The 14,996-nt window shown below is 38.3% G+C and overlaps 1 protein-coding gene across 1 annotated transcript in view; it reads left to right on the forward strand.

The window, feature by feature from the left end:
• Positions 1-9,831, forward strand: part of FER (FER tyrosine kinase) — a 159,917-nt gene extending 150,086 nt beyond the window's left edge. Inside the window, exon 20 of the mRNA XM_027671091.1 lies at positions 1,764-9,831. Within this exon, the coding sequence (XP_027526892.1) occupies positions 1,764-1,906 (143 nt within the window). The 3' untranslated portion in view covers positions 1,907-9,831. The remainder of the gene's footprint in view (positions 1-1,763) is intronic.
• The last annotated feature ends 5,165 nt before the right edge of the window (positions 9,832-14,996 follow it).

Below are 14,996 nucleotides of genomic sequence, written 5' to 3' on the forward strand. Positions count from 1 at the left end.
CCTGCCCCATCATTCAGATCATTAATGAAGATGTCACACAGGATTGGACCCAGTCCTGACCCTGGGGGTACACCTCTAGTTACTGGCCTCCAACCAGTCTTTGTACCACTCATCACCTCCTTTCAGGACTCACTGTTCAGCCAGTTTTCACTCCACCTCCTGGTCATCCAGCCCATAATTCAACAGTATCTTGGTGAGGATTTTATGGGAGACAGTTTTGAAATCCTTAGTGAAGTCCTTCATATAGCAGGCCATTTATTTCGTTGTAGAAGTTTTTCAAACTGATCAAGCATGACTTGTTCTTGGTGAATCCAGCCTGACTACTCCTGATGACTTTCCTGTCCTTCAGATTCCTGGCAATTGTTTCAAGCATTTAGCTACTCCATCACCTTCCCAGGTAACAAGGTGATGCTGACAAGCCTGCAGTTCCCAAGGTTCTCCTTCTTGAAGATAGGAGTGACATTTGCTTTATTCGTATCTTCAAGTACTTCTCCCAGTAGTCACCATGAAGGATGAAAGATTATTGGGAGTGGCCTTGAAGTGACATTGGCCAGCTACCTCAGCACTCATGGGTGCATCCCATCAGGACCGGTTTACATAACTATTCCCTGACCAAGTCCTCTTCCACCACATCTTCCTTGCTCCAGCCTTTAACCCTGGTCTCTGGGGCTTGAGATTCCTGAAGGCAGGTCTTGCTAGCAAGGACTGAGGTGAGGAAAGCATTCAGTGCCTCAGCCTTCTCCATGTCCTGTGTTGCTGAGTGCTGTACCTCATTCAGCAGTAGGCACACATTTTTTTCTAGCCTTCCTTTTGTCACCTACATACTTGCAGAAACCCTGTTTGTCGTCTTTGACACCCATGGCCAGATTCAAGCCCATGTGGGCTTTGTCCTTCTTAACTTCATCCCTGTGTTTCTCTGTTCCTCCCATTACCTGATTTTGTATTTGAATTTTTCCAGGAACTCCTTGTTCATCCATACAGTCCTCCTGGCGTTTTTTCCCAACTTCCTACTCATTGGGAAGTTGTCTTCCTTGTTGTGAGTACACCTCTTTGGTCCAGGGTATTGATGATATGCTTAATGGCCACTTACCCGTGACTTGTGAATGATTAGCTGCTAATTTGCTTAACTGATTGTGCATTTTCCTGCTCATCACCAAGTCGGAGAATTCCCTCAGCTGATGGCAGCAGAGAGGTGTGGAAGGCCACTACCTATCTAAGCAAAGGAGAAGAGAAAGAGTCTTAAATGCTGGGAAGATAAAAAAGTGAAGAAAACCGGAGAAAGGAAACATAAATGCCAGAAGTGCAAATGGGGAGGGAACTTGTTAAAAAAGGGAAGAGGCATGAGAATAGAAGTTCATCCATTTTCAAAAAGAGCTAAGGAATTTACTCCCACCAATAATAAACATTTCATTATTGATTTCCTCACTACGAGGAGCAAAAGGGAACACAATTGAAAACCAGAGGGAAGCTACTTCCTAAGGTGCAGGAAACAAATCTGTGCAGGTTGCTGACTAAGGGATGAGAAGCACAATGACAACTTACCGTGAACAACTGAAATGTCATTGGTACCTGAGCTTTAATTAGTTCCATAATTATCTATCACATATAGGTTATATATTGAAGACTTTCCTCATATTGCCCTGAAGATTCTTTTTAAGGCAATGATCTTGACCTTTGCTTGTTTCTTATTATATTTGTCAATATGCAAATATGCAATATCGGTTTTCAGTGCTTAATATTTTCTCCATTTTCTTGTGTACCAGGCTACCGAATGTCTGCACCACAAAAATGTCCTGAAGAAATATACAAAATAATGCAGAGGTGCTGGGACTACAAGCCAGAAAACCGGCCAAAATTCAGTGAGATTCAGAAAGAGCTATCTTCAATCAAAAAGAAAGTGACATAGTGACAAACAAGTGCCAAACTCAATGTGTGGGACTTTATTTTCCAGTGAAGTAATTTTTCCCTTCAAACACCATGCATTTATCCAACATTATTTGCAATATTCTTCTAGGATTACTTTGAAATTAACTGTTTTTTTAATATACATGTGTACCATCTTGAGTGATGTCTACACCTGCATTAAAGATACATACTGCGAAATGCTATATATCCAGTTACAGTAATACTGTAATTTAGGTTACATGTACATAGGAAAGCACATACTATAAATTTAAGGGACTGTGGCTTCTATCTGTTTTACAGCAAGTAACTGCTAGTGACATTTTTTAGAGTTTTTCTACCTTAAGCTGTGTTCTCACTCTGCTGTCCCTGTCCTGTATGTCATCACTCTAATGTAGTGACTGCCATACATGTTGGCCTTATAACTGAAGACAGTTTTGACAAGTATTCCAACCAGAAATTTTTATATATTTTAAAATTCTTTCTGCAGCTGATATTTTGAAGTGATACTTGGTTTTAAGGATGAAGGTCAGTCAGATTCTGGATGCAGATGTGCTTACTGAACAGTAAAATCCAGAATTTTCTCTGTACAGATTGAATTACTTGTGCATTTATTACCATACTACAGAAATACTTCTAACTTTTTACGTGATTTACTTAAGCCATGCCTTTTTTTCTCTTCCTACGATGCCATCAGAATTCATTAATATGTCTCTTATACAGTGACCTATGTTTCCTTAAGAAACAAAAGACCAATATTAAGTCTTAATGACATATGTTAAGAAATACTCCAAATCATCTGCCTTTCAAAGAATATGTAAAGCAGTAGGCCAAGAAAAAGAGGTTTACCAATGATAACAGCAGATAAAAAGTGTCATTGATCTTAGAGGAGTTAAAGAATTTTCCTAGATTTCCTTTTCAATTCTTATTTTTTCCCTTAAATTGGTAAAAATTCTCAGAATGCAGCTGGAGCCTGCAAAAGATTATGTTAAACAAAAGTACATTCCATCACAGTGTCCAAAGCAAAATACTACTTTGTATGGCATGAGGAAGTTGTTCAAGCAACCAAAAGTAAAGAACACGTTTAAAGCCTCTGATAGGCTGGGAACAGCAGAGTAGAAATACTAACTTTCTATTTTTCTTACATAATTGCAATCATATTTCAAAAGATTGGGGATAAACAAGGTTTAAATTCACCAGGAATTAAAACCTTGTGTTTGTGTGCGTGTGTGTGTATATATATATATATATATGTATTAAAAAAAAAAAAGGCCAGAAAGAATAAAAGCTTACTAGAAAGGGGAGAGAGGAAATGCACAGTTTGTTACTCTGACTCTGGGTCCTCTTTACAGCTGGAATTATTTTCTAGGGCTCTACATAGAAATAGAAACTGGTTGCAGACACTCTCCCGGTCTGAATTCCAGCATTAAGGTGCTTGAAATTTTTCTAAGAATTTACTAAATTTTTTTCAGATCAAGGGATACCAATTGCTGCTACTGCAAGTAGAAACAGGGATTATGAGTAACGCAGCATCTGGAATGTTAATTAGCCCCATATTTTAGGGCAGTATTACAGTGGGATTGAGGTGGAGTGAAGTCAGTGGCTACATTACATTTTTATTTCTGTTAAGGTGGCTTTTCTATTGTCCAAATAATTTTTGCTCTCTAAGGTGTATTTACAGTAGTACTAAGTGGTGGTTCAGTGTGTGACCAAAATATGTGAAGTCTAGAAGAGTTTGTCTGTTACATAGGAGTTAGTGTCCAAATACAACAGTGAATGGTTGTGTGGGAGCACATCACCTGTATTTGAGGTGATACTGTCAGGAATGGTGAGTGCTTCTTGCATTTCTTAAGTGATTTTTTTTCTTGGAGCTAAGGAAACATATATATAGATACACCCATGAAGGTAGTGCTTGGAAAATATGGTGGCATAAATTAAAACTTCATTATAAGTGTACTGGATATATTTACTTAGTTCTGTACTTAAAGTAGCCCAGAGATACTTTTCAAGAGCAATAGGAAACATTCTTCTTAGTTTGTATGCTTCTAAGTAGTACACAGAGTTTGTGCCTTAATTTGCTAGTGTGCTAATGCAAGTGCAAGTGTACTAAGATTTAAGGAATGTTTCACAATCATTTGGAAAAATCCAAGATTCACCCTACTGCGTGTCCTTATGTATGCATCACTAAAGTCTGCAAGTAAGGATAACAGTATCTTCTCTGTCAGCATTCATAGCTTTTCTGGAAAGTTAATGTTCTTCTTCTGTTAAAGAGATGGACTGTTGCTCTGCCATATGACCTCTTGACAGCACAGAAATAGTGCTTTATTTTTATCAAATAAAATACTCTTTTCTTTTTCTCAAATTAACCAGTCACTATCCTGACTCTCACAGAAAGATAAAAATTGGACTAATATTTTATTCTGAAGTAGTTAACCTCTGTAGTTTGTATCGCACTTCTGTTTAAATTTAAAGCCTTTTTAAAGTCTGGGATTTCTACAGCATTAAGAAAAATTATTACTATTCCTCAAGTAGGCATCAGTTCAGTTCAAAACTAGTAACACTGGGGCAATACCAGAATGAGTTTATGGGTATAGAATAAATTTCAGCACAGGTACTTGTCTCTTCAATTATTGAAACTGTTTTCGTATCATTAATTTGGCAGTTTGTGGCAGAGCTTTTTCATCACATCTCGCTTGTAAATGTTGAAACTATACAATTTAGGAAGTGAAATCCATACCTATGTGTCATACTGGTTTTATGTTTTTGTGGACTTTCTCACAGGAGAATTCACAAGCAAGCCTGCCATGACTTGAAATTTAAAAGGAAGACTTGCTATTTAAGGAGCAAAGCTGCCATATCTGCTATCCATGATCTTCTGATTACTTAGTCTTGCATTAGGTAGCCACATGCTGGTCACTTGGCTCATGGACTGTGTTTATTGTAGAGAACTTACAAAGAAGTTAAGATACAGTCTCTTTTGCAAGTATGCATTTCAGGATAGGTTCTTATACTGGCACTATCCCAACCGGGGGGACCCTGAGGGAATCCTGAATTTTTGTACATTGTTAAACAGGAGAAATTGGATACTGTTAACCCCAGCTTGTTACATGAGAGGGGATTCAACAGGTTATCTTTTGATTTCATGTTTTTTCCTAGGAATTGCATTCATCTGTTTAAGAACATTGCTTTGAGGGCAAAAAGTGCATCCTGAGTTTGTTTTCACTAGAAAATAAGCACATACTCACTTTGAAGTCCAGTCATCAGTGAAATCATAAGGATTCCCACGTCTTTTATTTTATGGAAAGTAAATTAGTGAAAAGTGTCTTACTGAAAACAAACCTTGTTTCAGCAAAGGGTGATCTTGTAGATTTAGCATCCCACCAAGGCATTATCTTAGAAATGTACATTTTCATTAGTTTTTATGAAAACCAATCAGTGAACTTTTTCATTTATCAACTACAGTTATATTGCATTTCTTCTTAACAAAAATATGCCTTTTTGCAGAGTTTCCTAAAATTTTTTTGGAAGTTGTTACTGGGACAGGCATCACCACGAGGCTATTCAGTAAGAACTGCAGTTTGCAAAGCCAGTTCTTACTGATGAGAAACAGAAAACTGGTTAAGGAGATATTAGGTTATTCATACTTTTTTCATCCATGTCTTTGACCACCTGTTATGCTTACTTAAATCCTATAAGCACATCATTAAAACTATATATGAAGTTACCTTCTGGTTATTTCTTATAAGTATGTTGTTATCCCTTTTGAACCCATTGTAGAGAAAAAAGGAGAAAAACCCCAGTTTTCTGAGGTTACAGGGTAACAAACTGTCAGAAGCATTTAAAAAAGGCCCCCTACCTTCCAAATTTTCCCAGATATGCTACTGCACAAATATTAACAGTAGTAATTAAATACTAACCCTATTTCCAGTATTCTTGCTGTCATATCCTGTAAATGTCAGTGCTACTGATGGACTTGAGAGAGTGCAATATTTGAAGATCTAAGTTAGTGTGTAAATAGTGTCATCAAACATGATATTCAAGAGCAGCAGTTCCAAAAATGGCTGATTGTCACAAATGATAACTCATAAAGATGAAATAAAAAGAAAGAGGCTAACTGAGATAATCCACTTTCTGTAACAACTGTCCTGTTTGAAGGTAGTAGAAATGTTTGTTATGCCAGTGCACTTGTATTCGTAACCTTTTTATGGCCAAGCATAAAATAGTTTGCTATTAAAAGAACAGGTTTTTTTTTCCCCTAAAGCACAAAAGGACTTGGGATATTATTGAAACCATTCTTGCTGCAAGTCAATCAAGAATACCCCTGCTACCCACCAAGTTACATGTTTTTTTCCTCTTAAAATCATTCTCATGCAATCCTTCACTTTCAGTAATACACGACTTCAATTAGTAATGAGATAGCACAGGACAAGTCCAGTGTTGCTGAAGGTCCAAACAACCATCAGTTTTTAAGAGAGATGTAGTAAATTTGAAACATCAGCCCTATTAAAAATGTTATCTTCCAGTTTCCTTCTGCAGATGTACTGAAAAAAAAAACAACAACCAAAAACAAAACAGCAAAAAACCAGTCTTTAAAAAATCATCAGTAAGAACTTACTAGGAAAATGCATCAACCTCAGAAATCTATCAAGTTTATGAGTAGCTATCCCCTGGGATAGTTTCCCATCCTAATTAAATAAATAAGGTTCAAAAGTGGAAAACTCCAACTTGAAACAGAAGAATCCTTTCACTAGTCACATTATGAAGTCTTAAGTATTGCTACCATTTCTTTCCTCAAAGTGATAATTTACCTGTGATCTCCAGCTCTTAGACACTTTTCAGAATTGCATATTAGTGCATTTTTAATACCCAGCTTTACTTTTAGACCAAAGAAGGGAAGACTGTCCTTGAAAATCCAGCAAGATCTGCCTGGTAGCTCCCATGTTTTTGGTAGTGTCCATGTTCAGTTATCAGAGTAATTGTGTTCATTATAATAAGCACCACATAGAACAAGAGCTGGAAGCCAGATATTGTCTTTAAATCAGCAGCTAATACCCCTGAATTTCACAGCTTTGGCTCCAAAGTCCAATTTGATTTTGGTTCTCTGTCAAATATGCAAAAGCAATCCCTATGTTTCAGTCTTACTACTGATCTATAAAACAGAAGGGTTCAGAAATGTATTTACTGTTCTCTCCAAGGAAATACTATCTTCACCACCAGCCCTAAGTTACGATTATGTCCCTGTTATGTCCCTCTGACACTTTGATATAAAATTTCAACTGGAATATATGTCCAGCTATGAAACTTGGGTGTTAACTCTGAGTTGTTTAATTTTCAGGCAGTTCTATATTATTGCCTGGTTTAGAACACCATTTTCTCAGGCATCACCTAGGCAAGACTTAAATTAGAATTTTCAGATGTTTTGGTTGGGGTTTTTTTGTGAGGTAAAAGACTAATTAGATCACCAGCTACAAGCATTGTTATTTTGCAGCTGTTTCAGATTATAGCTATGAGAGAGTAGTTCTTTTATAGATCTTGGATATGTGTGCCTTCTTTAAATCCAAAACTGTTAGCCATACTTACAAAAAATGGATAAATAAAGCCCTCAAATATAGTTGACTGAGGTCATAAATTGAAAACATAGAAGAGCCATGAACTACAATCTTTCTTCCCAGGATGGAATGCTCTGTAAATAAAACTTGTGATAACTGGTTTTGTGTTTATAGATAAGTATGGCCTGTGAACCAGTATGCTAGCCTAGGATTCACACTGAGCAAAGAAGGCTTGGAAAAAATCCTAAATTTCTACTATTTGGAAGCATCATCTAGTTTTAGAAATACAGGTATTTATAGATAAGTACATAACTTAAGCTCTGTGAGTACAGTAAGTGAGCCAGGCATTGAAACTCTTCATCAGTGTAAAGGAATTAGGCTTTTTAAAAGAAAAGTCAGATAGATCAGTGATTCCTTCTAGATTACAGATGTTGGAAGTATGAGCCAGAAGTTTCCATTGCTAAAACAAAAAGATCTGCAGTCCTGTCTTTATATGTAGTTAGGTCAGTTTTTCTCAATATATGAAGAATTCTATAATTGTTAAATGCAGTAGTAATACAAAATTCTTAGATTACTGATATGTAAACTGCTTCACTCTGAGATATTGTTTCAATTCTTAAAGAATCTTTCTATACTTGAAATTGAGAGGGCTGCAGTAAACCTACACTTCTGGCTGAGCTCTGCTGTTGTATCTCCCAAACATTTCCTAATTCTGATGGCTCCATGTACCACAGATGGTGCCCTTTCACTTACCAAGAAAGTTATGCTTGTGACAGAAAAGTCCAAATATAGTCCTGCTTTTGTTTGGCTCAGAAATAATCTGGGGATTTTACACATTGATCCCTATGGCAATGTGTTTGTATGAAAATTGAAGTAACCATGAAACCAGGTGAAGCTTATCATTCAAATCATGTTTTTAATCAGGTTGCAGACCCTAACTATATTGTGAATTGTCCGCATCATAAAAGACATCAGTAGAACAACAGTCTTGACTGCCTAATTTACGATACAGAACATCCTGCTCCACCAAGGGAACAATATAAAGCTAAATATGCTCCTTGAGACAGGAATCATTTTGCTGTCAGACCAGATCTGAACAGTGCCTTTAAAGTTAACAGCAGTGACTTAATTCCAACTAAGCTTTGTTGGGAACTTCCTTCTTCTTAACAGACGTTTCCAGATAGTGTTAATTTTCATTATTGTCGTCCATGTTGCTTTCAGAAATTTGAGTTCTTTATATCATACAATATTTACTTATACTGGTAATTATACACAACCACCCCACTCACACACCATGAAGTGCTGAGACCTGCAACTTCAGGAGATAAAGCATTGTTGCTATGTCCGTACAGGGAACTGATCTTTCACTAGGTCTCAACTGACATGGCTTGACGTGTCTGTGTTTGTTTCAACTGTTAATTGTACCATTACCTGTAAGTGACAAGTTAACTTGTTTTTCCACCAAGCTTCCCATCTAATTTTCACTAGAGTGCTAAAAACATTAATAGGGAAAAAAATAATGGTATAGGCTCATCACTCAGGACACAAAAGGCAGACAGATTTCTACAGAGAAATTCTGAGGAGTGAAAACCAACAGTAAACACCTGCCTTGTCCCTTCTGTTAAAGGACTGTGTAGTTGCATGTGTGGTCAGATGACTTCCAGAGAAAAAACTTGGACTAGGATTGGTAGGACTGCTGTTTTTGAAGTTGCATGTGTTACTTTTCCTTTGTGTAGCTGGAGGCAGCTGGAAACAGAGGAGGGGTGTTGGGGAAGGAGAGAAATTCGGTTCACTGCCATCACAAGCAAAACTTTTGACACCAGTAGCCTTTAGTGGGCACAGATACATGTGCAAATGTGTTCAGATATCTATTGAATTTTGTGCCAAAGTATGCACCAGCAAGTTTAATGTCAGGTAAAGCACCTTTTATGCTCTTTGTTGTTTAAAAATAATATACTTGTGAAACAGAACGATAATATGTAACACTGGAAATGGGTGCTTCTTCCCTAAAGTACACATGTTAAAAAAGGGGGGGAAAAAAAAGGAAACAGCATTTGTGAGTTTATCTGGCTTTTAATCAAGTCTGAAAGTGATAACTGTGTAATACTGTTGCCAGTTGTCTGTCCTTTATAATTTTAAATAGATCTGCATTTTAACTTTATTTATTTGCCAATTTTTTATATACTTTAAAGTTACATTAAGAACTCAAGCCAACTTTTCATTCTCCTAGACTGTTATATAACAGATTTTCAGTATTCTTGTAAACTGCAGGCCTTTTTTGAACGGTCCTTTGTCTTCTCCTTTGGACCAGTTACCACTAATGAGTCTGCAGTTCCCTTTTTACTGTACTCTTCCAATAAATGTAAAATATTTGTATCAAGCTGTCTCATTTTATTTGATATTTATAGGTTGTGTTTATTTATTTGCTTCTGTAATCAAGTGGAAGACCAAGTCTAGTAACATTGCTTTTGGGAATAGCTACAGTTCACACAGGGGGGAAAACTCAATTTTATTTGATTTTTTGGGCAATTTCTAGATTTAAAATCTGTGTGAACCTCACAGTTTGGCATTAATCTTTTTTTACCTTATGCATATCAGAAGGTATTGAAAGAAGAAGTAGCCTAGTGGACAAAAGGGGAAGGACATGTTGAAACAGGCTGAGAACTTTGGGGCTGGAGCTCTGCAGTTTTGAGGATGTTGCACCATGCATTTCTTTTCGAGCCAGAATTGTGTTAAGAAGCTACGTGCTGAATAGCAAAGTTGTATTCTACACCCCAACAGCAGAGCAAAATGTGCAAGTGTTTCCAGGAAAAAGCAGTGCAGCAATCGAAAGGCTTTATACTGGATTTTTTACATGATCTAGTCCTCTGTTCCCTTTATATTAAAAAAAAATAAATTACATTCAAAAAACAAGTTGCATTTTAAAGCTGCCTTGTGTTTTACTTAGAATGAAAGCAGTCTCTGTAATAATTGCTACTTTCACTATACTTCAGTGCAATTTGATTTTCGTAATCCCTTTTTAATATAAAGACCTTGATACCAAAATTATGACTGAGGTAAAAGAATCAGAATTACTGTGCCTTAAAAAATTAATGTTTTGAGATCTTGTGGCTAACACAAAGTACGAACACCCCATTGAAAGAACTTCTTCCACTACCTGATTCTCCCTGTGGATGCACCTTATTTGAATACCCAAAACCAGGTAGAAGGACAGGTTTTTGTGTACTTGCACCCTTACACAGTGTTACTAAGCACACTGCATGCTGGAACTGCACTGTGATTTACAAGAAGGAGTTGACAAAGAAGCAAATTTACAGCACTGGTTCATAAGTGGGAGTAAGGTACCTGGGGTTGGGTTTTAATAGAATACTACTGTTCCCTCTTACAAACTGAGGTAGTTTCTCCCAGTAATCATGAATGGATGAGGTGTAAGTCCAAAGCTCATCCCCTGAATTTACCGGTGTGTGTTGATACAGAAGACAGCACAGCGTGTGATTGCACATAGGTCTGGTACAGTTCTGCTGAGAGACTGATTTATTAGCAGGATAATTTTGGAAAAGGTTACTGTGACTAAATCTGTTCTGCTCAGTGATGCCTGGCCTGCAAATAATAGAAACATGTTTGAAAACCTGCTACTGCACAACACTGAGCAGCACAGGGTCATCAAATTTCCTCATTTGAAGTGTCACAGCAGTTAATTAGGAGTGAGGCTAAAGAAAGGAGCCTTGAAGGAGATCAGGGCCTTTGTACAGTCCTCCATTTTTTACAGTTTAGAAGTACATTTAAAAGACTTGCATTTGAAAAGATTTAGTTGATTAAGACTTCTCAGAAGATCCCAAAGGACATTAGGCACCTAAGGACCACTTCAAATGGCAGATCACAGCATTTCCATATTCTTGAAATGTCGAATTTAACCATGCAGGCACATCTCCCCCTAACAAACCTAACAGCCCGTAGTAACAAAATGCTCCCAGGTAAGAGAACATATGCCCCAATTCCAAGATGACCATAACACCTTATTTCTTATTTCAGCTCAAATTCACTTGGGACTTTTCATGCCTAGCTGAGTTGTGAGCCCTAACCTTGCAGATACTGTACAACTGGCAAAACTCCACACAGAAGACATTTGGGCACAGAAGTGTTGATCCTGGATAGCAGTGCTTGCATCCATATGGGTTTTTTTTAGACACCCAACATTTGCATGTCAAAGCCACATCAGTTCTTTTTCTCTGCAAGTGGCAGACATACCTCCCTCCCTTTTAGATCCAAATACTCTGCATGCAAAGATGTTTTGATACTTGGGTACAAATCCTGTCTTGATGATTGACAGAAATGTTAAATGAGGGAGAAACATTAATCTTGCTTAGAGACACAGAAGAGGCTCACAGCCCAGGACTCCAAGCAGAAGTTATGTGCCTGTCTTCAGCCTTATGTAAGTAAGGGATCTGGGGAATTAGTGGAAGAGCAGGGAGGGGCAGTGTTGTTCTGGGGAGTGGGTCTTTTCCTTTCCAGCATACTCAATATAGTGGCACACTGGGTATGCTGAGTCCTGGGATGTTCTCCTGGGTCTCTACATCTCCACCATCTCCACACTCTGGAAGCTTAACTTGAGCCAAGGACTATAGAGGGCTCCAAGGAAATCTGCTATAAAGTGTACTTGCTCAGCGTGGACTGAAAGGACTATTATAGATCACCGAGTAGGAATTTTCACCAGTGCCAGAATTTTCTCATAAGAAGTTTCTCATGAAGGACTGTGCGATCTTCATCACACTGCAGCTAGAACCTAGTCCTCCTTAAGGTCATGTTCAAGTCATAGTAAATGCTAAAATACAATAACATGACTGATACAGTCTGAATTATAGCTGTACACTTGTCACCTCAAAGGACATGACACAGACAACCACAGAAGACATACAAGTCAATGATGCATGAACACACTACCAACGCTGTGACACACAGAGATCTCCTTTGCTGCAGTTTCATCAATATTCATCTCCTCCATCTCCCTCAGTTCCTTGCAGATCTGCTACACTAAAAGCACTGCTGCTAAACAGTCTGCAGAAATGCATCAGGACTAAAGAAATAGCTCTGTATTGAGAATACAGAAGAATGAGACACAGTGCTCTATTTTTCTAATAACTAAGCTCCTGTAGCTTTCAATGAACTAATATGCTGCAAACAGAAGTCAAGGAAGAGTAAAACCAAACTACTAGCTATCTTAGAATCTTGAAAAGAATCCTCAAAGGAACAGACTGGCATTTGACCATGCTGTAAGGGAAAGAAGCAAGCATCTTCAATGGAATTTTTATGACTCATGATGGATTAGTTCTCTGACAGCTGAAATAAAATGAGATTGCATTAGCAACACCTGGAGTATACTGAGATATTTTTCCACTTCCTATCCTAAGAGCTTGTACTGCCAAGTGCAAGTCACTAAAGAGAAAGCACTGAGAAGGGTTAGTAGGATAATCCAATTGCTAAAATTTAGTCTCTGCAATCAGCAACTATGAAACTCCAACCTGGTAATGCTAAGATATAGAAGTCACAGCCACTTTAGGACCCACCCAAGGGTCCTAAAGACCCTGGCTCAACTAGACCTATATCCCCGTGTGTTCAAAAAATCCTTTCCACTACTCTATTAACCTGAGTCTGAATTGAAAAAATGCAGTAGCTTAGATCTAGCTAGATATAATTAGCTTCAAAGATGATGGAGCTAGACAGCTCGTTTCCATTTCACTCATAGTTACGGACCCAGAGGGTCAGGTCTCTAGCGTCTGGGCCTGAATAGGCTAATTTTTTTGCTATGCATGTGATGTAGAAATTTGTACCTTGATTTTCTGTCTTTCCCCAGACTTCAGATGAACCTGGTCCAGGGGGTGTTTGTCCATCTCTGTCAAGCTTAGGATGTTTTTTTTTCTAAATAGCAACAACATTTAAGCAAGAAAACTAACTGCTATTTTAAACAGTTATCCAGTTTCCCTTCCCAACATCTTGTCCATCTCCAACCTTTTAATTTTTCTGCAGTTTCCTCACGATCCACTTGTAAGCACTATCTGCTTTACATTCTGATGTTCACCTACACTGGTATGCAGGAGTTTTTATTGAGGGGAGGGTGAACAGTTCATTAAGGATAAGTTTCAGGAAATAAAATTGTGCCAGACAATCGCAGAAAAGTTGAAGTTCAGGCAGTTTTATTCCCAGATATTTGATATATAGAGTGAACACCAGACTGCTAGGCCTTTCATACAGTGTTATCACCACCAATTCATGAGGCATTTTAAGCATTGATGGTTATCCTCTCTTAAAGCCCAACTTCAACACACAGTCCTAATGTTGACTGGAAGTGGGTTTGGGAGCCTGGTCTAACTCAGTGGTGCTCACAGCACTGTCCAGTGGGCAGAAGCCCCTCCTCCCATCTTGCTTCATCAGAGAAAAACAATGTACACACCCAGCTCAAAAGCTGCAGTCACAGCAGGGTAGAGGAGGATGTCCCTGCGCCCAGAACATGCCCCTGGTACCGTGAAACAGGCAGCTCAGTACTTCCAACTCAGCTCAGGGTTTGTGCTGCCCACCATCCTCAGTCTTGCCTGCAACATCTGCCCCCCCAGCCAGGACTTCATACCTAAAAGGAAGATCCTTATACACAGAGCAAGGTGAGTATTCCTTCCTCTCTGTCTTCCTTTTACTCTTCAGGGAGCCGATGGCGAAGTCAGACTGACACAACAGAATCGAAGAGTCAAGATATTACTTGAACCAACCACCTGATTATTATGGGGAAAAAAATTTAAAGCAGCATAATTTCTACCCTCTTTTACCACAAAAGTAGCCTTCACTCTCCAAGACATTTTGGGGTGCTCCTGCTGTGAGGTTAAGGAGAGTCTGTGTGCCAGATACACATTTTCCTGAAACTTTCTGAGGCAGGCAAAATTTGACAAACATCAAAAATCAGAATATAGCCTGTCTTTCTTTTATTCTTGGTTATTATTAATATTCTTCAGTCAAAGGGATATCAAAGACTTTGGCAGCAATGAATGCAATTTAGCTGCCAAATTCTCTAAAGAGAATGCATAATCAATTTTATAAATGAGCAGCTGGCCGGCACAGGAAGGTGCACTCTGCATTTCACCAAAATAAATAATGAATTGCATATACTCTGCATTAAGATTAAGATTGGCTTTTTTCTTAGAAACTGATGTGACTGTCTGATTTCTTTCCCATATTGAAAGACAAACTAATCCTGGTTGTTGCTCAGTGTACCCAACTTTTACATGCAGTACCCATGGCCAAGGACCATCAGAGACTGCACGCCTGGAAGGAGACTCCCAGGTATGGGCCATTGGTCAGACACCCAAGTCAGAGGCAGATTGTGAATGTCAGTCTGCCCCAGACACTGTGGATCCTTCAGTGGAGACAACCATGAGTAAATCTGAGGCTCCAGCCTTGGAGATTGTCTTCTGCTGGCCCAACAAATTGGTAATCTTAGCAAAATGGCAAGTATTTATTTTTATGTTGAACAAAAATATTTCATTACAGAAGTAGAAAAAC

The sequence above is a fragment of the Neopelma chrysocephalum genome, unplaced genomic scaffold, assembly GCF_003984885.1.
Source record: "Neopelma chrysocephalum unplaced genomic scaffold, ASM398488v2 Primary Assembly neopelma1_97034, whole genome shotgun sequence".
In the NCBI taxonomy this organism is placed as follows: Eukaryota; Metazoa; Chordata; class Aves; order Passeriformes; family Pipridae; genus Neopelma; species Neopelma chrysocephalum.